At 37.8% G+C, this 27,898-nt stretch overlaps 1 protein-coding gene across 1 annotated transcript; it reads right to left on the bottom strand.

The window, feature by feature from the left end:
- SPAM1 (sperm adhesion molecule 1) lies at nt 1–27,321 on the bottom strand. Its single transcript, XM_087435500.1, has 4 exons — nt 27,272–27,321; nt 7,875–9,018; nt 7,312–7,401; nt 1–687 (listed from the first exon to the last, which is right to left on the bottom strand). Exons 2-4 carry the CDS (start codon nt 8,814–8,816, stop codon nt 1–3), a joined length of 1,719 nt encoding a protein of 572 aa, XP_087291626.1. The 5' UTR covers nt 8,817–9,018; nt 27,272–27,321.
- Between the last annotated feature and the right edge of the window lie 577 nt (nt 27,322–27,898).

The raw sequence follows: 27,898 nt of genomic DNA, 5'->3' as shown, positions 1-27,898 counted from the left end.
CTAAGTTATTAAACATAAAAATGTAAAAGATATCAAAACATAAAGTATGTAGACAGGAAACTTAATAAGCACTGCACTTGTACTCGAAGGGGTTGTATCAATTTCCTTGTTTTGAATATCTGAACCACCAGAGGTGTTTTTCCGGTTAACACTCTGACAGCCCTTTTGGGCTGGCACTGAACACTTGGCGTCGGGACATGCACCGAGATCTTCCTCAGGTACACATGGAGACGCTGTGGCAGGTGGTGAGGAGGTTGAGATACTGAGAAAGGCGATAGAAGGTCTATCTCTCCAGTGAGAAGGATGACCACTGCGTTGTGAGTTTAAAAAGCCATCTATACAAACATCTTTAGTAATACATACATTGACAGAAGCAATGTTTTTCATATTAACTCTCTCTTTACAACGGACGTTGGCATAACAGCTGCAGCAAAATTTTTTGGAAAATTGCTGCAGGTCTTTGAGTGTGGGTTTCCCATGTACTGTGTATTTTCCATTTTTCCCAATTTGAATAGCAAAATTCTTTGGGTTCAGATGAAGATAGTCACTTGAATTCCAGTGTTTCCTTATACATACTCCTTGCTCCTGGCAAAGCACTTGGCTACACATTTTGGCTGCTAGGGTGACGTTGATTATGTAAGGATTCAGTGTTGTCTTCATGTAATTGCCTAGGTTTGTGCAAGATTGCTGTAAAATTATAAAGAAGGTCAGAATATCAATGTGCAAGTTAGTTTACATGTGAATTAATTCACTATGATAAGCCATTTCTAAGGAAACACGAAAAAATAGACCCAATAAGAGGTAGGAAATATTTTATCTTTTTTATCTTAACAAGCGAGATTATTCCAACTGTTTTTGTAACATTTATAAATAAGTTTCACATACCTTTTCATGCCACTGAATAATTGAACAGTTGAAGCTTAACAGACCCTAGCTTTGGTCTTCCTCAGTAATCCATAAACTAATGGAGAGGGGTGCAGGATGGTACAACAGTTAGAGCATGGGCTCTGGGGTCCATCTGCCCTGACTGGAGTCCCAGTTCCATCAATGACTAGCTGTGTGAACTGGGGAATCTCTCCAGCTTTCTAAGTTTTGTTTCCTATCTAGGTGACCTTGAGCAAGTTAATTAACCTGGCTATGCTTCAGCTCCATCACCTGTAAAATAAAGACAATTATAGCACCTACCTCATAGGGTTGTTGTGAAGATGAAAAGATACTAGGTATATAAAAGCCCTTAGCCCAGGGCCCAGCGTATCATCAGTTAGCCCTCAAAAAATTCCAAATAAATGCAGTAAGTATCACATTTGTCAGACAAGTTTAAACAGCATTGGAAAGAGTGGTTTCTAAATTGCCAGCTCAAAACAACTAAACAGGTTCAACTGAGTATACTTTATGTTTATGTACAGTTCAAGGCGTAGGTGAATTATGCCAACTCTTTTACCAATAAGCTTATTTGTCAGAGTACGAGCGATGAGTAACTAAAATGATTAATCTTGAGACTGGTGCATTCTAAAACTGGGACATTGTCCTTTTAAAAACATAAAAGATAGTCACTTTCTTTCATGATCAGCAGTTCCATTGAGTGAGCTGGCTGTGCTAGTCCTTCAGCTGACCAAAGGAAGTGATGGTGGTAGGTCAACGGGCAAGTTGAGGAATCTTGGCAGCTTCCACTTGAATCTATTTCCTGTTACCTTCCTTGAGATGATGCCATTGATGGTAGGCAGAATAATGGCCTTCCAAGGATGTCCACACTCTAATCCCCTGGAATCTATTACTATCTTACCTTACGTGGCAACAGGGACTTTACAGATATGATTAAGAGTATGGACCTTGAGATGGAAAGATTATGCTGAATTATCTGTAGGGGTTCAATCTAATCATATGAATTCTTAGAAATGTAGAAACTTTTCCAACTGGGATAAAAAAAAAATGAGATGGAAGAATGAGGACAAATTCAAAGGTAAGGGAGACTCAACCCATCATCACTGGCTTTGAAGATAAAGGAGAGAGCCTTGAGCTAAAGAATGTAGTGGCCTCTAGAAGCTGGAAGTGACCCTTAGCCACAGCCAGCCATAAAATAGAGATCTCGCTGCTACAACCACAAGGAAATGAATTCTGCCAACCACCCAAATGAGCAAGTGAGGATCCTCCCCTAGAAAGGAATGTAACCCTACCGACACCTTGATTTTAGCCCATTGAAACCCATGTTGGGCTTCTGACCTACAGAACGGTAAGATAATAAATTTCTGTTGTTTAAACCACTAAGTTTGTTGTAACTTTTATGGCAGTGATAGAAAACCTCTTCTCAACCCTCAAATAGCTTTGCATAGTTGTTAGAATAAAATTCAGCTTCTCTTGACTTGTATACAGTTTGATGTGGCATAACCCTTTCTTCCTCTTGTACAATCCTGCCTCACTACTCTGCTTTAGACATACTAGTTGTTTCACAAGCATGGCTGGTTTATTTTATTTATTTATTTTTTTTTTTGTGAGGAAGATCAGCCCTGAGCTAACATCCATGCTAATCCTCCTCTTTGCTGAGGAAGACCAGCTCTGACCTAACATCTATTGCCAATCCTCCTCCTTTTTTTTTTTTCCCCAAAGCCCCAGTAGATAGTTGCATGTCATAGTTGCACATCCTTCTAGTTGCTGTATGTGGGACACGGCCTCAGCGTGGCCGGAGAAGCGGTGCGTCGGTGCGCGCCAGGGATCCTAACCTGGGCCGCCAGTAGCGGAGCGCACGCGCTTAACCACTAAGCCACAGAGCCAGCCCTGTGGCTGGTTTATTTTAAACTGCACTTACTGTTCCCTCTGCTTGGAATCCTCTTTCCACTAATTTTTAACACAGTCGACTCTGTCTTGTCATTCAGATCACAGCTTTAATTAGACAATGCCCTCCTCAGACACTTTTCCTGTCTATTGTCTCATAGTTCTGTATTTTAATTCTCTGCATAGTATTTATCACAAACAATATTTTTCTTGTTTGTGTATTGTTTCTATCCCTCCAACTTTAACATAAGCTCCATGAGTGCCGGCACTCTGTCAATATTTTATAACACTGAATCCCCAGTGCCAAGGATATATGAGAATTCATGACAAGTTCAGATGACTTGCAGTTGTTCACAGGGACAGGGGTTAGGCAAAAAAAAGAGTAAAAGGATGAGAATAGTTTGAGAATCATTAGCCTACACAAGATGTGGTCTTTGGAAAGATCTAAAACTAGCTCTCTAAAAGATAAGGCCTGGTGTATAGCATTTGTCAATATCCATGGTGTGAATAATCCTACCATGGCCAATTTTAAGCTACCAACCTGACATCACTTATGCAGAACTGGGAATCAAGTACCCCACTATTACACAGTATGGTAGCATGGTTTGGAGTAGCATACCATTATATAATATTTCGACTTAGACAGATACTACAGATGTAAAAGACCTCAAGAGTATGGATAATAGTAAAATGAAGTAAATAAATGATACATTTTGAGTATTTATTACTATTTTTTAACAAAATTTATTTTATTCTAAGTTTTTATAATTTAATTTTTTTGTGTGTGTGTGAGGAAGATCAGCCCTGAGCTAACATCCGATGCCAATCCTCCTCTTTTTGCTGAGGGAGACTGGCCCTGGGCTAACATCCATGCCCATCTTCCTCTACTTTATATGGGACACCGCCACAGCATGGCTTGCCAAGCGGTGCGTCAGTGCACGCCCAGGATCTGAACCTACAAACCCCGGGCCGCAGCAGTGGAGCTCGCGCACTTAACTGCTATGCCACCGGGCCAGCCCCATAATTTAATTTTTAATAATGGCTGTGTTTAATAACCAGTTCACAAAATTTCTGAATATTTAACAATTAGGTCTCATGAGCTGGCACAAGTAGGAGCTGGCTCTGTCACACTCCTGGATCTAATAAAATGGAATGGAACAAAATCATTTGCTTACATTTGATAGCAATTGTTTTAAGTCAGTTCCAGTCATTGCAAGTAAATCTACAATTACCAGTTTCTCAAGTTGTCAATGAATCAGAGGAAACATGGCAAGTAATCATGACTCTATTGATTACAAACAACATAGAAAAAAAGGGGAGGGCCGGCCCCGTGGCTTGGTGGTTAAGTGAGCGCGCTCCACTGCTGGCGACCCGGGTTCGGATCCCGGGCTCGCACCGACGCGCTGCTTCTCCGGCCATGCTGAGGCCGCGTCCCACATGCAGCAACTAGAAGGATGTGCAGCTATGACATACAACTATCTACTGGGGCTTTGGGGGGGAAAAATAAATAAATAAAATCTTTAAAAAAAGAAAAAAAGGGGAAGGAATGACAGAACTAGCATTCAAAATCTTCATAAGTTGGGAAAGGTAGCAGAAATATATAGAACAGAGGCCACAGGGGACAATTCCAAGGCAGTGACATTAAGTAGAAAATAGTCAGGGCCGGCCCTGTGGCTTAGCGGTTAAGTGCGTGCTCTCTGATGCTGGCGGCCCGGTTTCGGATCCCGGGCGCACACCGACGCACCGCTTCTCCGGCCACGCTGAGGTCGCGTCCCACATACGGCAACTAGAAAGCTGTGCAACTATGACATACAACTATCTACTGGGGCTTTGGGGCGAAAATAAATAAATAAATCTTTAAAAAAAAAAGAAAATAGTCATAGTAAAGTTGATGGACAGTCCCTATATGAATAATACTGAAGTCATGGTAGAAGAATGTGAATCTAAGATTAAAATGCAATTAAAAAAACTGTGACAATTAAATAGTATGTCATGTTATCCTACTAATTGGGAAATGCGTGATTCATTCCTCATCAAAGTAAGGGTGGAGTTCTCAGTTCTTTAAAAAAAAAAAAAAAAAGAATTATTATGGAGAACATATAAATGGTTCTATCGTAGAATTAATAAGACCTTGAGAAAGGAGTTTATAGATTTGAGAAAACAACTAATGAAAATTAAGAATCTACTTAGGAGAATTATAATTTTTAAATAATATTCTGACATATGAAAGATTTTGCTAAGGAACATATACCTTTCTCTGAGCTCATATTTTGTGTTATTTCTCTTTATTAGTGATCAAACCAGAGACAATAGAATTAAATAGGTAGAAGGGCTCAGATTACCTTGAAAGAATTTCACAAGGGTGACCGCTGTTAAGTACTTTTATAAATGAAGTAAAAACATGGCTATGGCTAGTCTATCTGAAGGAAAAAAGATCCAAAAGTCTCTTCTGATCTTAGAGTATAAAGTCTCTTCTCTATAGATCCTAGAATAAGATCTCCGGGCCATGAGCTTCATTAGACATTCTCCGTGGCGCATACGTCACTACTATTTCCACATCCATCAGAGAAGGAAAAGCTCACCTCCAATTCAGTAGTGCCCATGTGACAGCTTTACTCTTGAAAAGGATTGAAGAGGTGAGGGGTAAAGACCTGACACGAAGAATTAAACAAGGATGAAAATAAAGGAAGAGAGAAAAGGATTAGATCACAATAGTGAAAGGAGCTAAAGAAAATGTGTTAGAAGAAAAGGAATAAAATTCATATTATACAGAATGAAACAAACATTTTTCCTAATAAAACAAGTTTTATTTAAAAATTTTACTTAAAATGGACACTACTAAATCTAACTGTGGAAAGAAAAAGAAGGGCTTCTTTTCCTCTCCCTTAGGGAAGCTTTGAACAATTTAGTAACATTTTCCAAAATGATTGCCTACGCCCCTCCCTCCCCGACCCCGTTTTCTTCCCTGCCCAGCCCCCATCAAACCACTCCTCCTAAAGTCTTTCCCATTTCAGAGGCAATTCCTTCGAGACAAAAGCCTTGGAATTATTTTAACCACTTCTCTTATCCAACCTACTCACCTAATCCCTCAGCCAATCCTCTCAATTCTGCTGTAGCATTATATGCAAAATCCAAACATGTGCTGGCACCTGTTGTCCAAGCCATAAACGGCCTCCTCTCCCTTCCCCTACTCTTGTCTCTCTACAACCCATTCTCAACTCAACTACGTAATTCTTCTGAAATGTTCCTCAGAAATTGCCACTCTTCTCTTTAAACCCTCTAGTGGCTTTCCATCTCAGAGTAAAAGCCCCCTCATGGACTATGAAGCCCTCTGTCTGACCCTCTCCTATCTCACTGACCACACCTCTTACCACTATCTTCCTTGCCCACTGCATTCCAGTCAAATTTCTCGCTCTTTCTTGAAAAGCCCATTCCAGCATCAAGGCCACTGCGTGCACCATCTCCAGGTGTCCAGAGATTTGGTCCCTTATTTCCATCAGGTCTCTGCTCTAACAGCACCTCATCAGAGAGGCCTTCTATGACTACCCCATGTAAAATAACACCATTCCATCACTCTCCATCCTGCCTACACTGCCTCATTGCTGTTCATTGCAGTTATCACTACCTGACATATTATATCTGTTTATGTTGTATTTCCACTTTTGAGAATGTAGCTCAATGGTGAAGGGACTTTGCTTCATTCAATACTACATTTCCAGCAACTAAACAACTACCTGGCACTTAATCATAATAGGTGTTCAATAAACAAGGGTCAGCAAACTTTCTGCAAAGGAACAGTCAGTAAATATTTTGGGGTTTTGAATAATACAGTCTCTGCAGCAACTACTCAATTATTCCTTTACAGTGCAAAAGCAGCCTTAGACATCTAAACGAATGAGTATGACTATGTTCCAATAAAACTTTACTGATAGACACTGAAATTTAAATTTTACGTAATTTTCACATGTTATGAAATACTATTCTTCTTTTGTTTTTTTCATCCATTTAAAAATGTAAAAAGTCATTCTTAGACCATGAGCTGTACAAAAACAAGCAGTAGGTCAGATCTGGCCATGGCCATCGTTTGCTGGCTCCTGCACTAAACAGTCATTGAATGACTAAATGAATACATAAGATAAGTGCTTAATAAACAGTAATTGAATGAAAGAAAGAATGAGTGAATGCACATTGACTAGTTGGAGCTCTTTTGAGAAGAGACATAGCACAATGTAGTAGAGAAAACACCAAATACCGTATCAGAAAACTGAGATTATAATCCTGTCTTTACTATTTACTAGCCACGTAGCCTAGAGAATTTCAACTAATCTCGCTGAATTGCTGCTTTCTCACTGGAAAACAGGTACAATATTTTCTGCCTTATAACATAACCACACAAATGATAGTTTGATTCAGCCAGTATTAATCGAGTACCTATCACTCTGTGCCAAGCACAGCAATTGTTTTATTATTCAATACCACAACAATCCTCAAAAACATTAAAAGTAGAAATGTTCTCATCTATTTCTTACGGATTCAACTTACCTCACTTAGGCTTAAATTGAGGCTTCCCCATATTATAGTTCCAGAGACACCTAGAGCAATATTTTCACCAATTGTATTCACAAGGTCATCCTGCATATTTGATAGAAAGAGTCAACAGATAGGAATACAATGAAATGTTATACATAGGACAGTAACACCCAAGCTAAGCACAATGACCCAACAACAATAGTTTAAATATTTCCCCACTATTTATTCTATCTTTTATGCAGCTGCTGCCCTACAATAACAAAAATAGATTTTCTATTGTTATTTTAATTACTTCTATTGACAAGAGAGCAGGCCCATGAAAGAAGAAAAAAGAAACTGAGTTAATACTTTGTCTATACTGCCTAATTTTCCACGGTTGCTAAGATATTATATGATTATGTTAAAAATGAAATATATTCTTTTTTTGCATTCATATAGTGATGCAGAATTACCTGTGTGCATATTCCTGAAGGATATTAAAAACTAAATTTCATTTCTTTCAAAAATGATGTTAAATTCCACTAAACACCATTTGTGCACACTATTTCAAAGGCTTCATATCTTGATTCACTTACCTGAGAAAGGTACTCCAAAGACATATCAGAAAAAATTGGACGTGCATATACGAAGACTGGAAGTGGAGTTTTAGCATTGGGTAATTTAGAAATCCGAATGGCTTCCTGAACACGATTTCTGACAAAGAGCGCAGCTTGTGGAGAAGACTTTAAGTGGCTATTCAAGTAAATGGATGGAAAAAGGGCAGTGCTTTCCTTCCACAACCATTTGAGCTCATCATTTCTGCTCTTTTCTATGTCATAGCAACTTCCATCGTAACTGGGTTTTTTATAACGGTGATTGTAACAATCAGGAAAAAGGTAATAACCCCATAAGTGATTTGGCTTAAGTGATTTTCCCAGTTTTAAAGTCTCTCGCATGAAACTCTTTGCTGCCTTTTCGAAATCTTCTTTGGCTATGTTGGTGGCTTCTGTGATGTTAAGTCGTAAATTTTGCTGCTGAACCAACAAAATAGACTGACGCTTGTAAACTTCTTTAGATTTCCAGTTTCTCACCCAGGTAGGCCTCCATTCTTCCCAGTCAATGACAGCCAAGCCCACATTGTCTGTTGGCATGTAATAAGCAATGTCTCCCTTAGCTTTGTCCAAATGCTTTTTTAAGGATCCCAACTGGGGGATTCCTCCATTCACACTTGTGCCTGTCTTTGTATTTATATGAGGATAGTAGCCAAGTCTATCAGCATAAAATAATGTAATATTTTGTCCTGTGGCATTTCTTTGGGGGCTTCCTACTAAAGAGAAGAGGCTCAGATCTACCAACACATTAAACTTTCCAGCACAAGTTTCAGTTGGGGCATTCCAGGCCCAGAGGAAAGGAGTATTTGGGATAAGAGGAGGTGCTCTGAAATCCAGAGTCAAGCAAGGAGTTAAAAGGAAGATGAACACTGCCTGGCATGCTCCACTGGGCCCAGCAAAGCTATGCTTGAACCTTAGCACTCCCATTGCAAAGATAATAACTATGAAAATCACTTATTTCTTCTTACACACTTTGGTTTATCCAATACTTGATGCAAGATATAAGCACAGAAAAGAGAGAGTGGAATGAAGCCACTTTGATGGATAAAGAGGTATAGCAATTTACATTTAAATATTATTATTCTTGCTTTGTATTTCAGGAATGTTTTGCAAGTTGCTTCATCTATAACTGAAAGAAAAAAGAAATATAGAACGTAATGTTACACTACATTTCTGTATCAGAGATTGTAAGATTTACCAAGTTCTCAACTTTAAGTACAGGCAGTTTAGTTCAATTTCTGAAGATGGAGGACCTACTCCTGCATTTGAATCAATAAAATTATTTCCTCTTATATATGATACAAATTCTATAATAGCTAACATTTATCTCGTCTTCTCAAATCATTACTGAGCCTGCAGAGAGGTAAATGCAGCTATTTTTTTGTTTGGCCTTCTCAATTGAGCAAAATGCTGTACCAAGCAATGCCTTACCAAAAGCCTGTTGAAAGAAAATAAACTTCAATTCAAACTTCTCATTCTTGTTTGTTATTTCTTGAAAGATCTCTTTGTAGTGGTCTGCCAAATATTGAAAACAACAATCTCTCATAGAATTGTAAAGTTTTATCTTTTTTTTTTTTTGAAGGAGAATAGGGAGAGGAAGAGGTAAAAGTCACTTCTGCCTAAGGTAATAAGTCAAAAGTTTGCTTGAAACTATTGAATCAGCGAAAATCTCCTACCGAAGGTCAAGTTTAAGTGCTCTTTGGCACATTGCTCCACCATATCTTAAAGTAATTTACTCTTATGTTTAAAGTTAATAAAACATTTTACTACTTTATATCATCCACTAAAAGGATTGGTTCTGGCCTAGCTTAATAAAAGCAATATATGAATTTTGGTATTTTATAGTCTTTGATAAGTGAGATTGTGTTGTCATTCTGATTGTCACGAAGTGAAGTGTTATGGCACATTTTGTGGTACAATAAAATGGTCTGAGCCAAGGATAAGAAATTAAGCTATGTATTATTTAACACTGGTATTTGCAAAAATTACCTACAGGAAGACATATTTAGACGTTCTGTGATAACCAGGAGGAAACTAGAACCTTTCTTTTTAATTAGATTAGTAGTATATTGCTATACAAAGGTATAACGAGAATTGTACCATTCTTCCCAGAAATGTATATCCTTACCATAGCAAATTATCCATTCATTCCCGTTGCAGAAAAAGCAATTATTCTGAGGAGAACACCACAGACAGAATAAAATAAACTCTTAAGAACCATTACAGTCTCATGCTTTGAAGATAATGGATTTTCCCCTAATGTATAGAAAATGTAAAGGAGCTAAAGATTTTCATAGTTTAAGCCCTAATAAATTTCCTTACTCAGGACCTAGAAACTCTTCACCTACAGTAATATTGAAGGAAAAAATGAATTCCTTTCAACTACCAATTACTGATACCAATGCCTGAATGGCAGAGAGTGGGAGAAGTAAATGGAATAAAGAAAAGATTAGATTTCCCTGTATCTCAGGGAAGAAGGTTAAACTTATGGAAAAATGAACATTCACATCTAATTTCCACGTGATCATTTTATATAAGAAAAACATGGGGCAGAAAGAGCCTATTGGGAAGATCTTTACCCAGAGAACTCTTCAAAAAAGAATGGATACTTCGATCCTTGAAAACTGTCAATTTAAATTTTATAATTTAAAAAGTAATAAGGCTGTTGACATTTAAAGGATAGCCCCTCTAATGGGTTCAACAGTGTCCGCTCGAAATTCATTTCCACCCAGAACCTCAGAACGTGACCTTATTTGGAAATAGAGTCTTCGCAAATATAATTAGTCAACGATATTGAGATAAAAACATCCTAGATTTAGGGTAGGCCCTAATCCAATGGCTAATATCCTTATAAGAAGAGGAGAGAATGCAAAGACACAGAGATGCAGGAAAGACGGCCATGTGACCATGGAGGCAGGAATTGAAGTGATGCAGCCACAAACCAACGAATGCTAAGGATTGCCAGAAGCCACCAGAAGCTAGGAAAACACAAGGAAAGATTCTTCCCTGGAGTCTTGAGAGGGAACATGGCCCTGCCGACACCTTAGTTTAGAACTTCTAGCCTTCAGAACTGTGAGAAAATAAATTTCTGTTGTTTTAAACCAGCAAGTTTGTGGTAATATGTTACAGCAGCCTTAGGAAACTCATTATAATCACCAGGGGTAAAAAAAAGGATTGTGGTTTCTACAAGTCTCTTTTCTTTCCTCAAATCAGTTTTAACTTCAAGAGAAAGACTGGTATACTTGTAGGTTTTATAATATAACTCTTTTACCCAAACCTGAGAACATCAAACCAGGGACAGAGCCTGAACCAGAACCCAAATCTTCCAGACTCTTTCTATGGAATAAAGCCTTCTTGGGGACTTCAGAGTTTAAGGAGAAAAGGCAAATTCCTCCAACCTATGGGCCACCTAATGCTTGTCAACATACCTCTTCAAACATCACTGTTTCACACAATGCAAGACAGTTGGTATCTGTGTGAGCCAAGGCCATGGACAGAGTGAAAAGGACACGAGGCCAGGAAGACTTGCTTGAACTTGAAATTGAAAGCAGGTTTGAGTCCCAGAGGTAAGAGTTGTAGAGGAATTTAATTTCTCTAGGCAAAAAGACAGACAGCTGAGAGACTGATGAGTAAGTGTTAATATACAAGTGAGAGGAAAAAAAGAATAGAGGAGACAGAAACATTTTCAGATCTAAAGTACAAAGACAACATCCAGAAATCACAGGTCATAGGTTTATGACTAAAGTCAAAGAATTAAATAAATTCCTTTTCGACCATTAGTACAACTTTACGGATTCTCAACATTCACTTCTGAGACCGAGATAGAGGAACTAGCATAAACCCAGAGCTTCATGAGTAGCAAAGAGTATATTTAGGGTGGCCATTACGTTAATTGCCCTAAGCACCTCGCAATCCACTTGGGGTCTTATTGCCTAAAGATATTTAAGCCAGTCAATCATTCACCCAACATTCATTGAACCTCTACAGTATGTCAAGTACTTGGGAAGCACTGGCAATTTAAAATAAAAAAGAAAGACAGTGTACACTTGTTAACAGTTATAAGAAATGCAGACATGGATGGCCAGAAGTGAAGAGCACAATAATAATGTTTTAGGATATGCCTAAAACACCATGAGAGCCAACACCAAAGATACCTGAGTAGACGAGATGTGGCTCCAGGCAGAGAATGATACTCAAGTACCTTTTTCTTTTGTCTTGTCACACCTCCAGAATTTATCATTTTTTTTCTTTTTTTGTTGATGAGGAAGACTGGCCCTGAGCTAACATCTTTTGCCAATCTTCCTCTTTTTGCAATGAGCGCTGCATAGGTCTGCGCCCAAGATCCGAACCCATGAACGCCGGACTGCCGAAGCAGAGTGCAGGAACTTAACCACTATGCCACCGGGTGGCTCCTGGAACTTATCATTCTTTGTTGAAATGGTATATACGCTCTCAGGCCTATCTGTTTCTTTGGGTCTTCACTTATTTTCTATAAAGGCTCCCATGCCATGTAAAAATATTAACACAAAATAAATTTTTTTATGCTTTTCTCCCGTTAATCCATCTTTGGTCAGTTTAATTTTCAAGCCCAGCAGTAGAACCAGAGAAGGTAGAGGAAAAGTCTTACCTATGCTACAGAATTTTATATGGTAAAGTTCACTTGTTTTTAATGTCCCACTCAATGGGAGAAAACTTTCTTATCTCAACAGGTACCATTTTGATGATGTAGCTTCAACAAAATTCCACTGAACAAGAAAACCTTTTATAGCACATGTGTTCACAAATCCCCACCATTTAGCAATCAAAGATGTTGTCATTTTGGTATATACTTACTGAACTCAGATTTCTGACTCCAAAGTTTACACTCTAAACCACTAACCTAACTAATCTCCAAATTTTTTTGAGCACACCTGATAAAGCATATTCATTTTATAAATGTATACATGTGTATATGTGTCAAAATGTATATTAACGACCAGTAAAATTTATCTTACTTCTTAAAATAATAAAATCTAAAAACAAATAAGAAATTAAATCAACCTTCAAGCATTGGCACCATCTCCCTTTTCTACATATTTCTACAAATTTTAAATGCAGTTTAAAAAATCAAAAAAAAAATAAAAACTGGTAAGGCCTGTGCCTCGTATGAGTAAAAAAATTTCAAAAATGAAAATGGTGGTAAAGTCACTAGAATCCTCTTGTTTTAAGACATCTACCAGTGAAATATCGCAAGATAAATAGCCTCTTGAGGAATTCAAAAAATGATGAATTGCGTTTACTTGTCAGAATCTTGTAGATATGATTCTTGCATTCGGTTTCTGGAATGCATAACTTAAGGTCTCTTACATATCTAAAAATCTAAATTTGGGGGACTCAGTTTCTCAACTCCATTTCAATTATTTTATCATTTGACCTATTTTCTCCATGTGAAACTTTTTCTCAGTTCAATGTACAACTCCTAACTAGAACACAATAAATCAGTTAAATAATTACAGAATTAAATTTTTTCTAAAACTATTTTCCTTCAGAAGCATACTAATGTATATAGTTTAATTTACTAAGTGATCTAAGAATATTTTGATTTATTAATGAAAATAAGAAATATCCAGAGAAATCTAAATCTAAAAGTAATGATTTCTTTTTAAAAATTCTGTTCAAACATAAAGAACAGCAATAGGACCAAAGAACATCAGCGAGATAAAAGAATCATTGAGTATATTTCATAGAATTCATATTTTATTGAACTTGCTAAGGAAAGGTAAATCCATTAAGTAAAAGATGCTGTTATATATATATTATATATATATATATATATACACACACACATATTTTTTTGGTGAAACAAAATATCTCTTCTTTAGTGTACATCTTTGGACAAAGCCTTAGGGCACAGAATTGGGGGCAGACCTAGAGGTTAGCATGTAAAATAGCGTCTTCCTTTTATTTAGAGCATCTAATAGAGAACTTTACACAAGAACTTCATCTCCTTAGAAAATCTTATCTGACTGAACTCCGGATAAGTGACGTCTGACCTTATCTCTCCACTAGCATGTGTAAGGTCTGTACTCAATTATACCCATTAAGGTTGCTTTTCAAGTGTCCTCCTTGCCCATTGTCTGGATAACTGCTTCTTAAAGCACTCCTGCTAAGTTTTTGAAATCCCCCAAGCCCTAACAATGATATTTACTAGAAATCCTTTTACAGTTCACCCAACTTGTCTTCAGTAGTGGCAAGGCAAGAAGCCTGTAGATTTTGATGTCTGCCTAGAGCATTGGCAAGTCATTAACAACCCTTAAAAAAAATCCTTTGTCTCAAAATAGATGTAAGATCTCAAGATCTGAATACATCCAAAATCCTATTTAAATTAAACTCTTATTCTTGTTATAAAGGAATTTTATCAACAGAACATATGCTAGCTAAATCCTTTGAGCCAGGAATCCCTTGTTTCAGGATTAGTCTTGATTGCCTTTAGCTCAAAATATTCCACATGCCAAAGTGGCACATCTTAAGGGGGCCTGTTCTGAACCCCTTTATTTGCCTTGGTGCTACCAAAGACAGGCAGTTTTTGAGATATACAAAAACATGTTAATCAGGGTTGGCCCCAGGGCGTAGTGGTTAAGTCTGATGTGCTCTGCTTCGGAGGCCCAGGTTCATGTGTTCAGATCCCAGGGTGGACCTACTCCACATGTCAAGCCATGCTGTGGCAGTGACCCTCATACAAAATAGAGGAAGATTGGCAACAGATGTTAGCTCAGAGTGAATCTTCCTCACCAGAAAAAAAAACATGTTGAGCGCATGCTTAAGGAATTGAAGGAAATCTAGAAATATGAGAAAATATTCCTATTTTCTGAGGGTCCATTATATATTTTGATCTTCTAATTTTCATTCAGTCAACTACCATTCAGTTTCTCAAATAAAAATGGGAGCAAAATCAAATTTAATGCTAGAAATTTGTTTGCTTCAAATCTGTGATTTGAAGCTCAGCTTCTCTTCAGTGGGGAAAGGAAAATGACCATCTACCTCCTAACTTCCTATTGACTAGGATGCTCATTCAAGGGGTTCCTGTTTTATTTTTTGGAAGAGGAGTGGCGATTGAGATTTTTGAGGTAAGGAGAAGAGAGTCATGGACAGAAAAAGCTAAACAAAAGAGCTAAATTTCTTGGCTTTCTTCTTCCATCTTTTTTTCCACAACAAATGCTTTATTTCCAGAACAAATGCTTTATTTCTAGAAAATGATAATTAACAGATAAAGAAGTCAGTCATAGGACTATCTCCAGAATCTACTCTTTTGGTCTTCCTATTTCCTGTGAAGAGTCTCTGTATATATCATCTCAATTGAATTGAGATATAATCCTCTTACCCTTAAAATTGTTATAGACTTTGAATATAAACTATTATTACAAATATAAAGGTGAAAATTCAGAAATATGAACAAATATTGATAAAGCCAAGATTATAACTTTGGTGAAAGTTAATTTAAATATGACCAAAACACAACTTTACTGAAGGGAGGGGGAGGGGCGAAGGAGAGAGTCCTAAGTTGAAGATGCCATTCCCACAGCATCTCCTCGGGCTCCACTGCTCTACAGTCCTCAGGACAAGTAAACATGTTAAAGACATTGTTACAACATGAACAAATAGCCTGTAGCTTCAGGAAGCCTCAGGATACTGAGGGTAATTTCAATGTATCTAAATTACCTCCATAGATACTTCGGGAATTATTCTTTAACATGAAAAGTAAAAAGCAAAATTCCAAGTGAGCAGCAGGCCCCAGATTTATTGCCCTGTAGCTCTCATATACTAATCATCTTAGGTAGCGTGTGTATCATTTTCAAAGTACTTGGTTTATAACTTCAATCCCAAGTCTGACTTCTACCTCCAGTTACAGGTTACAGCGAATCCAAGCTGAGTTCTGAGCAAACTTTTAAAATAAGAGATCAGCATAATTTCCCCAAAGCAGAAGAATCCAGGTGCAAGTTTCTTCTCTTAAAATTTATATATGTTTTTAGGAAAGAAAGGAGCCGTCAAGCAAGATGTTTTTTCTAGGAAATTTCTTGTTAAGCTATGATATTTTATAAATAACTTGGCAAGAAGTAGATATGATAAATTTAATTCAACAACAGAAGTTAATACCATTTTTGGTGGCATTCCTTCAACTCCTTTTTCCTTCCCCTCTTCCTTTATTATTATTATCATTATTATTCCCCTCCCCGGGTTTCTTCTCTTCCGTTTGTGTTAACTTTGTCAGTGTCTTCCCCAGATAAATGTTGTACAGGCTGGAGACCCTTAAGGCTAAAGAAATTGCTAATCCTTAATCTGTGTGTCCACTACCAAGCACGATCAAATGCCAGACAAACTACTCCCAAAGCTAAAGAGGTAACCTTAAACACATGGCACATTGTGGAACTTCTAGTCCTTTTTCACAGAAAGCCATATCTGATTTCCCCTATCAGGCTATGCAGTAGAAAAAACAAGATAACTTACTTTTGAAGTAAAAATTTTAAAGTTTTCTTCTAAGATGTCAGTAGGTCAGAAATTGCTCCAGATAATCTAATAGCTCTGCAGGATTTAACCCGTTGGGTGAGAAAAGGCAAACTTTTCCCCAGTCAATTAAAGAAAGACTTTTCTTTTGAGTTGGAATTGTGTGATGGGGCAAGAGGGTCCTGTGAGTGTGCGTGCGTGCGTGCGTGTGTGTGTGTGTGTGTGTGTTTGAATGGCAGCAAATGTAAGTGCCTTGTAGCAGAAAAGATTAGCAAGGATGGTAAATTACATAAGAATGCTATAAATTTTTTATTAGCATTTGAAATGAGTTTAAGAACCCAGTGGTAAAACAAGCTCTCATTGCATTTGCTTTGATTGTTAAGTATTTTGTTAAATTAATGACAGATTTCTGTAGGGTCATCTAGATGAAGAATGAACTTTAAGGCACTTGTTTCAAGGAAGCACAGCATTTTTGTAAAAGTTAAAGTAATTTCTCCTCACAAAATTAATAAAAGTTAGAATTAATGTTTTCAAAATGATAAAGAAAGCCATGTTCAACATTTGTTAGTTATAGGAAAAATCCTGCTTTTCTGAATCCTGCTTCCTTCCCTAAGGTGGGAAAAGAGAGGGGAGAGGAGAAAAAGAAGAGCCAAATAAATAATAAAATCTCTCAAAAGCAGTTCCCAAAATCAAATTTTATTTAATTGCCTTAGTAGAATGTAGAGATATTAAGACTATCCTTTCAGGGATGATTTCTATGGTTTGAGAGTTAATTTATACGTGCTTAGTTTATGCAATAAAAGTTTATCCTGTTGTGCCATAATATAATTAGGAAGTAATATATCTGAAAAGCTAGAAAAACACAGTCTGATTAAACACGAATTCTAAATGTTGAATCCTTAAGCAAGTTATATCAATATGTTATAAAAGATTAATATTTCAGCTTTTGAAAATGAATGATAGGTCAATACTAATAGTGTTTCATTGAAAATAAGAAAGTAATTCATCTTATTATTGGAAGAATATTCCTTTGGAGAGAATATGAATGTGCCTATAATAACATTCCGTGTCTGATATATCTTTGTAGACCCCAGCAGCCTAATTAAAGAACATACATAATATATCTTTAATTGTAGGATTAGGTTATTGTTCAAATTTCTGAGCCACTTAGTTGCCACTCAATAGATACATGCTAAAGGAGTTTATTAGTTAATTAAATGAATGACTTTTATATACTTTGAATTTCAGTAAACCCAAAATTGTGGCCAGTGGCGATACTTTAAAATGAAGATGTTCAAACAAACACCGAAACGCACCATCCAGAAGCCACAGAGCTGTCAAAGAAAAAACAGAGCTGGACAGTAGTAAAAAAAAACTTTATGAAGAAAAAATATTGCAATAGAGGAAAAGAGACCTCAGCTCAGAATTGGACTCAATTCCGAATACAATAAGGAAACGTGGGAATTTATAGCCAAGGGGCAGAGTAGGGGGGGGTCAGTGGATGGAAAATTACTAAGAGCAACAAGAAAATTACTAGGGGGAGATTCTGGCTAAACTGACCTAACAGAATTCTTGCTGAAGGCGAGCCAGGGTGATCAGGCATCACCTGGGGGATGGTGGAAAATGAGGAACCTGATTAGATATCCCAGCTGATCAGATGTGGAGGATGGGAGATTCTTGCTAAACTGATTCAGTAGGATTCTTGCTAGAAATGGACTCCACAAAGATGGACTCAGAAGCCCAGGGGTTGAGGCCTAGTCAAAAAGAGAGCCCAATGAGCCTGATTAGTGTGGTCAAGCAGAGAATCTTTGTCAGTCCTCCCTCTTCTGCATCTAAATATATTAATTAGTGAATTAAATAAATGAACTTGATGTACTTTGAATTACAGTAAACTCAAAATCATGGACCATGGTGACACTTCCAAATGAAGATGTTCAAACAAAAAACGAAGTGTAGCATCCAGAAGCCACAAAGTTCAAACATTACTCAGAAGATAAGTGTGTCTTCTATAGCCAAGCATAAAGCACTGACACACCCAGATATGACTGAAACTGAGTAATTGAATACTTGAATAAAGTCTTAATGAGTCTCTGAATTCTAGTGGCTAATTGAAAACGCAATAGCTTCACTAGGGATGCTCTCTGCAATGCCACTGGTCAAACCCCGGGCTGAGCTCAGTGATGCCTGACTTGCAGTCAACCCAACATCCCACCATCATAAACCTGGGACCAATCCTAGTTCTGTGATGGCAGTGACTCAGCTGCCTAGCACAAATAGGCAGAAGGGCTTAGTACCAATCAAGTCAAAATTTAAGAAGAATAACGAAGGCCTCTGTTATCACTGGTGCCTTGCATAATTAAGTTCATAAAAGTGCAATAGCTATAACATGGGCTATGAGTTTGCAATTGGTCTTCTATTAGAGATAAGCAATGTTTCTCTTCCCTTGACCAGTCAAATGACTTTTGGTTTTTATTTCTCTGAATTGTCAAAGTCATAGTTACTAAATCTTCTACATATGGGATTATATCAAAGATCCAAACGGCCACCATAGTCTAACATGAACAGAAAACACCTATCTGTTCGTAAATTTCCTTTGTTTAAAGGCAATAGGGATCCAATCGCATCAAATGTAACTAAGTACATTAATAATGCTAAAGATAAATGCTACTTAAAAGAAAAAGGTATGAGCTCAGTTTCAAAAGACAATGCGAAAGGTATTTTTTCTCTTATCTAACTGAGGTATCTGGAGATACCAGGCCTCTAAATGGAGCACTTAGGATGCAGACGGAATTTTTCCTTAAGATAAAGGACTGGTTCAAAAATCTTGTCAGTTTTAAGTGTTTAATATTTATCTTCCTAAAAAGCCGTGTTCTGCTGTCTACCTTAAGAACGCACATTTTGTGAAAGCAAAACTATGGCTGAAGTCTTAAGCAACCAAATGTCTTCCCAGCATGTTCATCTCTTTCTCCACTTCTAAGGAATGTGTGGCAACTCAGTCTAGGCCACCTTTGCAGCCAAATCTTTCATTATCTGCATGAAAATTCCTATTCCTTTGAGGAAGAGGAGTTTTGTGGTTATAGGTTCTTATCATTCCACTGGGATCTTGCCTTGCACCTCTGGTATAAATTTCTCTGCCCTAGATCTTTTTTTAGTCCCTGTTCTGAGTCTAGAGATGTATCTCTCCGTGACTGCTCCCACTGTGCAGCCTTTCCAAACAGATCTAACTATTGAAGTGTTAATCTCTGACTGCCACCAAGGCTATTTTAAATATATCAAGGCTCTCATAAAAATTGTACTTATTTCTGAGCGCGACTCACAGTTTGTGTTCAAATTTGACAGTCTGTCTCCCTCACTAGACTGTAAGCTCACAATATTGTCCCCAGTTCCCAGTACTGTGCCTGATACATAGTAGGAGGTTCATAAGGTACTTAATTCAGTGGGTGAATGAGTGAATCTGTCTATCCATCAGTTAATTCTTTGATCAAATTATTGTTTTCTTTTCTCCAGTTTCACTAAATTACTTTTAATCTCCTACCATTCTCCCAAAGCACAAGTTCATGTATTGGATAAAATCCAATTTATCATATCTTAAACATTAACAAGATAAAGAGTTGAAGAGGTAACAAGTATCAACCATAAGTAACAATAGCTACTTCTGACCTTACCTCTTTATATGGAAAGTAAAGTGTATCTTAGAGGTTACAATTAGCAGGGACTTTAAAGATCACTAATTCTAATCTAATGTCATTCTTTCAACTGCCTCCAACTGCCACCATTCTGTCTAGCTAATGGTGTAATATGGTCCAAGATTAGAATACTTGTGCCACACAGCAGCACAGGAAACATTTATTGGTGTCTCCCTTTACAATGTCTTTTCCTCTCATCTTCTTAAATTCACTTTTAACCTTTTTCTGTATATCTTAACGGAGTCTTCCATCTCATGGCTCCAACTCACATCTTATCATATCTCAAACATTAACAAGATAAAGAGTTGAAGAGGTAACAAGTATCAACCATAAGTAACAATAGCTGTTTTTGACCTTACCTTATTTTATGGAAAGCAAGATGTATTTTAGAGGTTACAATTAGCAGGGACTTTAAAGATCACTAATTCTAGTCCAATCTAATTCTCTCAGAACTGCCTCCAAATGCCACCATTCTCTCTAGCTAATGGTGTAATATAGTCCAAGATTAAAAAACTCGCGCCACACAGCAGCACTAGAAACGTTTATTGGTGTCTCCCTTTACAATGTTTTTTTCTCTCGTCTTCTTAGATTCACTTTTAACCTTTTTCTTTCTGTCTTAACTGAGTCTTCCATCTCATAGCTAAAGGGATTAAGGAGCCCACATCCAGAAAAGGATAGAATCTTTTTTTTTTTTTTTTTTTAGTAAAGAAGATTAGCCCTGAGCTAACACACGTTGCCAGTCCTCTTTTTGTTGAGGAAGGTTGGCCCTGGGGGCTAACATCTGAGCCCATCTTCCTCTACTTTATATGTGGGACACCTGCCACAGCATGGCTTGATAAGCGGTGTGTAGATCCACACCAGGGATCCGAACCTGCAAACCCTGGGCCGCCGAAGCGGAGCATGAGAACTTAACCACTACGCCACTGCGCTGGCCCAAGGACAGAAGCTTTATTTCCATTTTTAGCTCTATTATGCAACAGCTGGAGGATTCAAATTATTCAATCTTCAGGTATCTGAACTCTTTAAAAATATATTGGTAATACCTAGATCAATCTAACTCCCAGGGATACTAGGAGGATGTGTGAAATGATATCTATGAAGTATTTTTTACAAGAAGCTCTGTAAATCTGAAGTGCAGTGTTATTTCCCCCGGACTATCTATATTATTAGATCTTACTTATTTTGGTTCGTTTGCATTTACTCCAAACTATAAGAAAGACAGCTGTATTAAGGTGTGGAAAGAATTGTTTTTGACCTATAAGAGCCATAAAAGCCAAGATATGTAATTCAGTTAGGGGTATCTCTATAACAATTTAGGGGTTGTGAATTCCTAGGCCAGAACACCAAAGAAATATTTACTACGGATACTGACAGTACAGAGAAGTTTGGGGGTAATAGCAGTAATCTAAGTCTGCTTTAAAGAATGTGGTCAATGAAAAAGGAGAGATGGGAAGAGAAAGAGTCATACCTGGCAAAATTCACTTCAAATGGCAGAAACTCAGTAAAAGTTGTATTTACAATTAAAATGTCCCTTTATCGCTACCTTTATATTGGGAGGCTGCCGATATTTTGCCTCAACGGAGCTCACATGCTCCTAGGTAAAGGAAATAGGAGAGCTCAGTCAACCCTTCCATGGGAGAGCTCAGCTAGCCCCTTCACACCGACATCCTGTCTGGCCAAATCTAATTTCAAAGAGCATTTCAGAGAAAAACCAAGTATCACCTAGTAGTTCTATGCATTTTAGGCACAAATGAAAGGGTAATTGTGAACAAGATTATTCAAGCAGTGATGTTGGGTAGGCTATTCCTAGCATTTTTTTTCCAAATTACAGGTCACAAACTATTAGTGGGCCATAAAATTGATTTAATTGGTTGTGATGCAAATGAAGGAAGGGCTCTCTGGCCTCCCCCTTTCTTCCTGAAGCAAGACATCCCACTCGAATGGTGTATTCCCTGTGCCAGGAATAGGAGAACATCTTATCACCAGAGACGGAGTTGACACCAAAATGCATCCCTACAAACAAACCTACTAAAATAATCCTTATCTTCCATTGGTTTCCCTCATATATTTCCTAGTCATTTTCCCACAGTTTACTGCCCCTAGAAGCTTAAATCCCTTTTCCTTTGTTTTGTCACTCCTCCACAATTTATCATTCTTTGTTCCTAACCGCTTCTTTAGGTCTTCATTTTTCCTACGAAGGTTCCCATGTGCATGTAAAAATATTAAATAAACTTTGTATGTTTTTCTCCTGTTAATCTATCTTTTGTCAGTTCAATTCATAGGCCTCAGCCACAGAACCTAAGAGGTAAGAGAAAGTTCTTTTCCCTCCCTTACATTTGGAACATTGTAAATACCAAATAAATATAAGTTCTTCCTGTTGATATTATTATTAATAATATTATCGCTGCCTCTACCCTCTTCTGTATGAAAGGCCGGGAAAAACATGAAAAAAGAAGGCAAAGCCCAAGACCACATAATGATTCATAGAACTGCTAGCATTAAAGCTTCCCTAGGAGAGGCTGGCCTTTAGCAAGCTCCACTTCAGCAGCCCAGGTTTGTGGGTTCGGATCCTGGGTGCAGACCTATACCACTCATCAAGCCATGCTGTGGTGGCAACCCACATACAAAAAATAGAGGAAGATTGGCACAGATGTTAGCTTAGGGCCAATCTTCCTCACCAAAAACAAAACACCTTCCCTAGGAAATACAAAAAACAATTTTTTTTAAATCTAAATATGTAAGCCGTTAAGGCACTGTTCTGGTGGAAATGAATCACTCAGCAAATTCATACTGCAGTGGAGCCAGGTCTGATGATGGTGCCTTAGCAATGGCATCCATTAGCCATATAATGTGCTCTGAGAGGGAACCTGCTTGAGAAAGTCTTCATGGATCATGACTCTATCAGCAGATCAGGCTGACTCAAGCCTTAAATGTGCGCTGCATGGATTTGCCTGCCTCTTTACATCTCTGCAGAGGAGTCCACTAAGAAAACACTCTATTCAAGCTCAGACCACAAACTGTCTTCCCTCAGCCTGATGAAAATATTTTTCTGACTTGTCAAATGTGACTTATCTAGACAGTTTTCAGTCTTGTAAATTGAATTAGTGGAATAAGTAAGTGGCATATAAGTAAGTGACATTTAAAACAGATAGTAGCAAAACAAATTATTAATATAGAATCCAGAAATTTTTACAATGTTTGGTGGTTATATATTAGTTTGGCCAAACAGGCTGGTTCTGCTTCTATTTCACAAAAGAAAAGGGAGGGCAGTCACCAAAAATCAAAGAAGCAACAGTTAGCAAGATTATCTCTCAGTATCAAACTTACTTTGTCTATTAGCATGTTAATTACATCTACAAGATATGAGTAATCATTAATAACCGTTATTGTTGTTGTTAGTTAAATAAACAATACATCTAGCACATCACATAAACGTACCAAAACATGTGACAGATGCTATCCAAAAAGAAAAATTAACTACAAAGTCAACCCTCTAATGCCATTATAGAGATGCATTACTATGCATACTTATCTCTGCCCCTCTACACTACTCCATAAAAATCTGAGCACATTTACCCTTGTAGATGAGAAGAGCAGGCAGTTGTGTTTTTGTCCTCACCAAGAACAGAGGAAAACAGGAGTGCCCTATGATTCTCACCTGAGACAAGAGAAACAGGAACTCAGCGCTAGAGTGCTAGGCCACTAAGTAGCTGGCTAGTTTATGACAAGATGGGAGTGTCCCTGAGACTCACCAGTGGGGAGATGGCACGGGAAAGGAAGAAACTCTGAGAGGATGGATAAATCAGCTGTGAAAATATCCAGGAATATTCATTAGGATTGGATGCTGTTCCACTTTAGAATTTTTGAAGAGTTTGGACCAAGTATGAGGTTGGGGGATGGATGGACCAAGTATGAGATTGGGGGATGGACCAAATATGAGATTGGGGGATGAGGACAAGATCTTTATAAAACCTACTCTTTTGCTAAAAAACAAAACAAAACAAAAACAAAAACAAAAAATAGAACAGACAGATAACAAGATAACTTCAAAGAGTTAAAAGAAACTTCAAAGGCACGTGCTCACTTGTCAACATAATTATAGGGCAGTGAGTCTCCTAAGGTTGCATCTAATTAGTACTTTAGTTTCATAATGAATGTTTATGGCTTTGACAAAAAATATTGTTTTTATTCAGTTGTGTATGGCTTGTTTTCTTTTAGCATGCAAATAGCTACATTCAACAGCTACAGTTCTAAAAATCCAAGATACAATATTTATTGATGGCCTAAACTGCTTTAACCAAATGTGCAATATTTGTTATATTTTAAATGTTAACATGAGTACAGCAAGCCTTTCATTAAAATGTCGTTAAGAGACAATATTTATAGGAAAGCAATTTCAACCAAATCTCTAAAATCAGACAATCAACAACTAATTATGAAGTCATTGAAGGATTTTCAGTAAACAATTAGTTACGGCATTTAAATGTTTCAGTAAGAATTATGATCCTCATTTTTCAAATGAAGAAATAAGCATTAGAAAAAATTAAATAACTTGCTCACCATCCCAAAGCTAGAAAACCCAGTTCTAGCTAATTCTGAATCTCTTGATCTTTACAATGCCCTCTAGTGGACAAGTCACTACCTTATGGAGATGAAAATATGAAACAAACACAGGACATTTTCTGAGAAAGTGTTACCACACAAAGGGCACAATCTGCTTGCCGCAAGACAAAAGCCAATCGCCAAGATGCAAGATGGTGGCAGAGAAAGGGCATTTTATTAAGCAATAAACTAGCAAATCAGAAGATGGAGAGACTAGTTTCCTGAAAAACCATCTTAATGAGGGCACAGAATCTTGAAGCAGTTATATAGGCCAGTGGGTTATAGGAGTTGGGGGTTAGGAATGTTGACCCTCTGGTGTTACAGACTGGGAGTCACCACACCAGATCTTTCAGTTGTCATTGATGATGGCTACCAGCAGAACTCTCTGTCCAGTGCTCATCACATTCCTAAGGAACTCAAAAGAACAAAGTTATCGTCTTATCACAGCTGGGAGGTACACACACAAGCAGGGGTATAAAATCTACAGAGTGGGTAGATCTCCTGGAGGGTGCATTTCCATCTGGGCTAGTTAATCAGAGGTCATTCAAAGTTATAATGTGGTTTCTTTTCTACAATACGGCTTCCCTTATGTCAACCTTGTGTTGAGTCAGTATCAAGTGGAGACTGAGTATTTTAATTGTCTAGTACAGTATGTAGATGATGGACATCTTTCTGCTTGTATAATTAACCTCATACTTTGCTATTAGAATCATCCTCACTTGAAAAAAAGGAATTAAAGCTCAGTCCAAATATCTTCCAAGTATACGTTTAGTTGGACCCCACTACAGTGCTCTTACCCCTAAGCCATCTGCCTGTTTTTGGTTTAGATATCTTTAACAGAATGGTTACCTCTTTTCTTAATTCTTCGCTCAACTATTGTTTTTTGTGCATTTACTCCAAACGATTAGAGATGTTAGCACGGCAATTACGGTTTATGTTTTGACGTATTACTCAGTTTTGATCAGGAAAATGGAAATGCTGTATTTACGTTTACTAACTTTCCACATCGCGGGACCTAAGAAGTTAGAATGAGAAATCTTCTAAACTAAGAGACTAATAGTTTACCTAAATTAGAGGTAAATTTGTCTTATTTATGGGGGTCTTTTGTCTCCTGGGTAATGTATATTATCTTCTGACTTGGCCAACAGCGATTAACTGAAGTACTGCTTTGTCATATAGGTTTCTCAGAAAAATACGCTGGAGAGTGGGTGAAGCTTGGGCCTATCAGTATTTTTGTGCCTACACGTTTTTGTGACAGAAAACACAACAAGGACAGAGGACAAAGAGCACCAGCTTAAGTCTAGCCTCAGCCCCAAATCTGAGAAGAGAGTTGAATAGTCACTAACATTTTAATTTTTCTATATTTCCTGCCCTCCCTCTCCCTCCTCCCTTCTCTCTCTCAGACACTTGGCATGTATTAACATATTTGATCCTAATAATAACCCTATGAAGTAAGCATAAGTATTGCTTTTATTTTACAAATGCCATTCAACTTCCTTTTACCTCAGGTCAAGCAAATTTCAGTCTAATCCCTTGGATTCAGATTTCAGAACCATATCTACTCCTTTGGCAAGGTCCTGGAGGGCTTTAGTCCAGATGAGGAAAATAAAACAGTTGCAGTGAGTCCAGGCGGTTCTTCAGCTCAAGAGATCTGTTTCATCAAAAGGCCGGCTTGGGTGACATGTGAGATGTTTCTGGCTATCTTTAAGGATTTAGAATAAAATTTTAAAATCTGAGGGGGAGAACTCTGGAAAGTGCCCAAGGTACCAAATCAGAGTTTTGGCTAAAACTAGACTGTGTCCAGGACCCGCAGTCTCTTGTAGCATTGGTGTCTGCAGTCAAGTATAGCTCTGGCAGCTACTGAACCATGACACAGAGAATTACAAGAAGGGACAGAGATTGTTCCACACCTCAACCCTGCCCCCTTCCATATTCCTGCTAGTGGCAAATTGGAGAGTCCCCATTTCTCCACTCAGAGCATTGTGATAGACACGGTAATACTCCGCCTGCTTTGGTTTTGATTCTGATTTCTCCCCTATACTCTATCTTAAGAATGCTCTTGGCCACGATCTCTAAAACTCAGGTAAGGCTTCCCACACTACTGGCAAGTTCTGCCATATACTCACTTGCAATTAATTAAAATCTACTGCATGATTCTGATCTTACCTGGCCCACAACTTCGGTTAAAATTTATTTCTTTCTTGCTCTAATTCCTTAGTTAACTCACTTCTATCTAGATTTTCACGATATAATAGTTCAATAGGTTCCCTCAGTGTCTTCACTGACTACTTAAGTGGGAATTTCAGACATGGCATGATACTGAGATGCTCCAGAGTCCCTGGGGTGTCTCAAACCATGAGTGCCAACTATTTAACTTATTGATTCAACCATTTAAAATGGAGCATTGATTACATGCCAACCACAAGCATGGAGGATACCACATGGGCCAGTCTCTGCTCTTATGGAGCTTACATTCTAGTGGGAGGAAATAGACAATAAGCAAGTAAATAAACAAGTAATTTCTAAGTGATAAATCTGTCTTATCTGTTCAGGCTTCTATAACAAAATACCACAGACTGGTTATCGTATAAACAGCAGAAATTTATTGCTTACAGTTCTCAGGGCTGGGAAGTCTAAGATCAAGGTGCCAGCATGGTCAGTTGAAGGTTCTCTTCCAGGTTGCAGGCTTCTCATTGTATCCTCACATGGTGGAAGGAGGCTAGCACACTCTCTGGGGCGTCTTTTATAAAGGCACTAATCCCATTCATGAGGACTTCACACTCAGGACCTGAGCCCCTCCCAAAGGCCCCACCTTGTAATACCATTAGGGCATTAGCATTTCAACATATGAATTGTGGGGGGACACAAATATTCAGACTATCGCAAATGTTATCACAGAATTTTAAAAGAAGAATGAGAGAGAGAGCAATCAGGATTGAAAAGGCAAGGCTTGTCCATTTTAAAGTGTAATATATCATGCTGACTCTTAAAGAGATTGTATCAGTTAACACTTCCTCCAAAAATTGAGCATTATTTCCCCATACCCAAACTAACACTGTCCTATTATACTTTGTAAAGTCTGCCAATCTGAGTAATGTAAAGATGGTATCTCATTGTTATATTAACCATGATTTCTTTTATTTTGAGAGACTGAGCCGTTCGTAGTTTCTTTGCTATGATTTTTGTCCATGTTTTTTTCCCACGTTAGATTCGGGTTGTTTTGAATTTATTTGCTTAAGA

Source organism: Ceratotherium simum, chromosome 1 (genome assembly GCF_057802395.1).
Source record: "Ceratotherium simum simum isolate JZ-2026a chromosome 1, ASM5780239v1, whole genome shotgun sequence".
Lineage (NCBI taxonomy): Eukaryota > Metazoa > Chordata > Mammalia > Perissodactyla > Rhinocerotidae > Ceratotherium > Ceratotherium simum.
Note: the sequence above shows the minus strand (reverse complement) of the source record. Positions and strands in the feature narration are given on the sequence as shown.

Coding starts and splice junctions, on each gene's coding strand:
- SPAM1 (XM_087435500.1), bottom strand. CDS start 8,816: ATGGGAGTGCTAAGGTTCAAGCATAGCTTTGCTGGGCCCAGTGGAGCA. Junction 7,402..7,874: donor CTTTGGAGTACCTTTCTCAG/GTAAGTGAATCA, acceptor TCAAATATGCAG/GATGACCTTGTGAATACAAT. Junction 688..7,311: donor TCAATTTAAGCCTAAGTGAG/GTAAGTTGAATC, acceptor ATAATTTTACAG/CAATCTTGCACAAACCTAGG.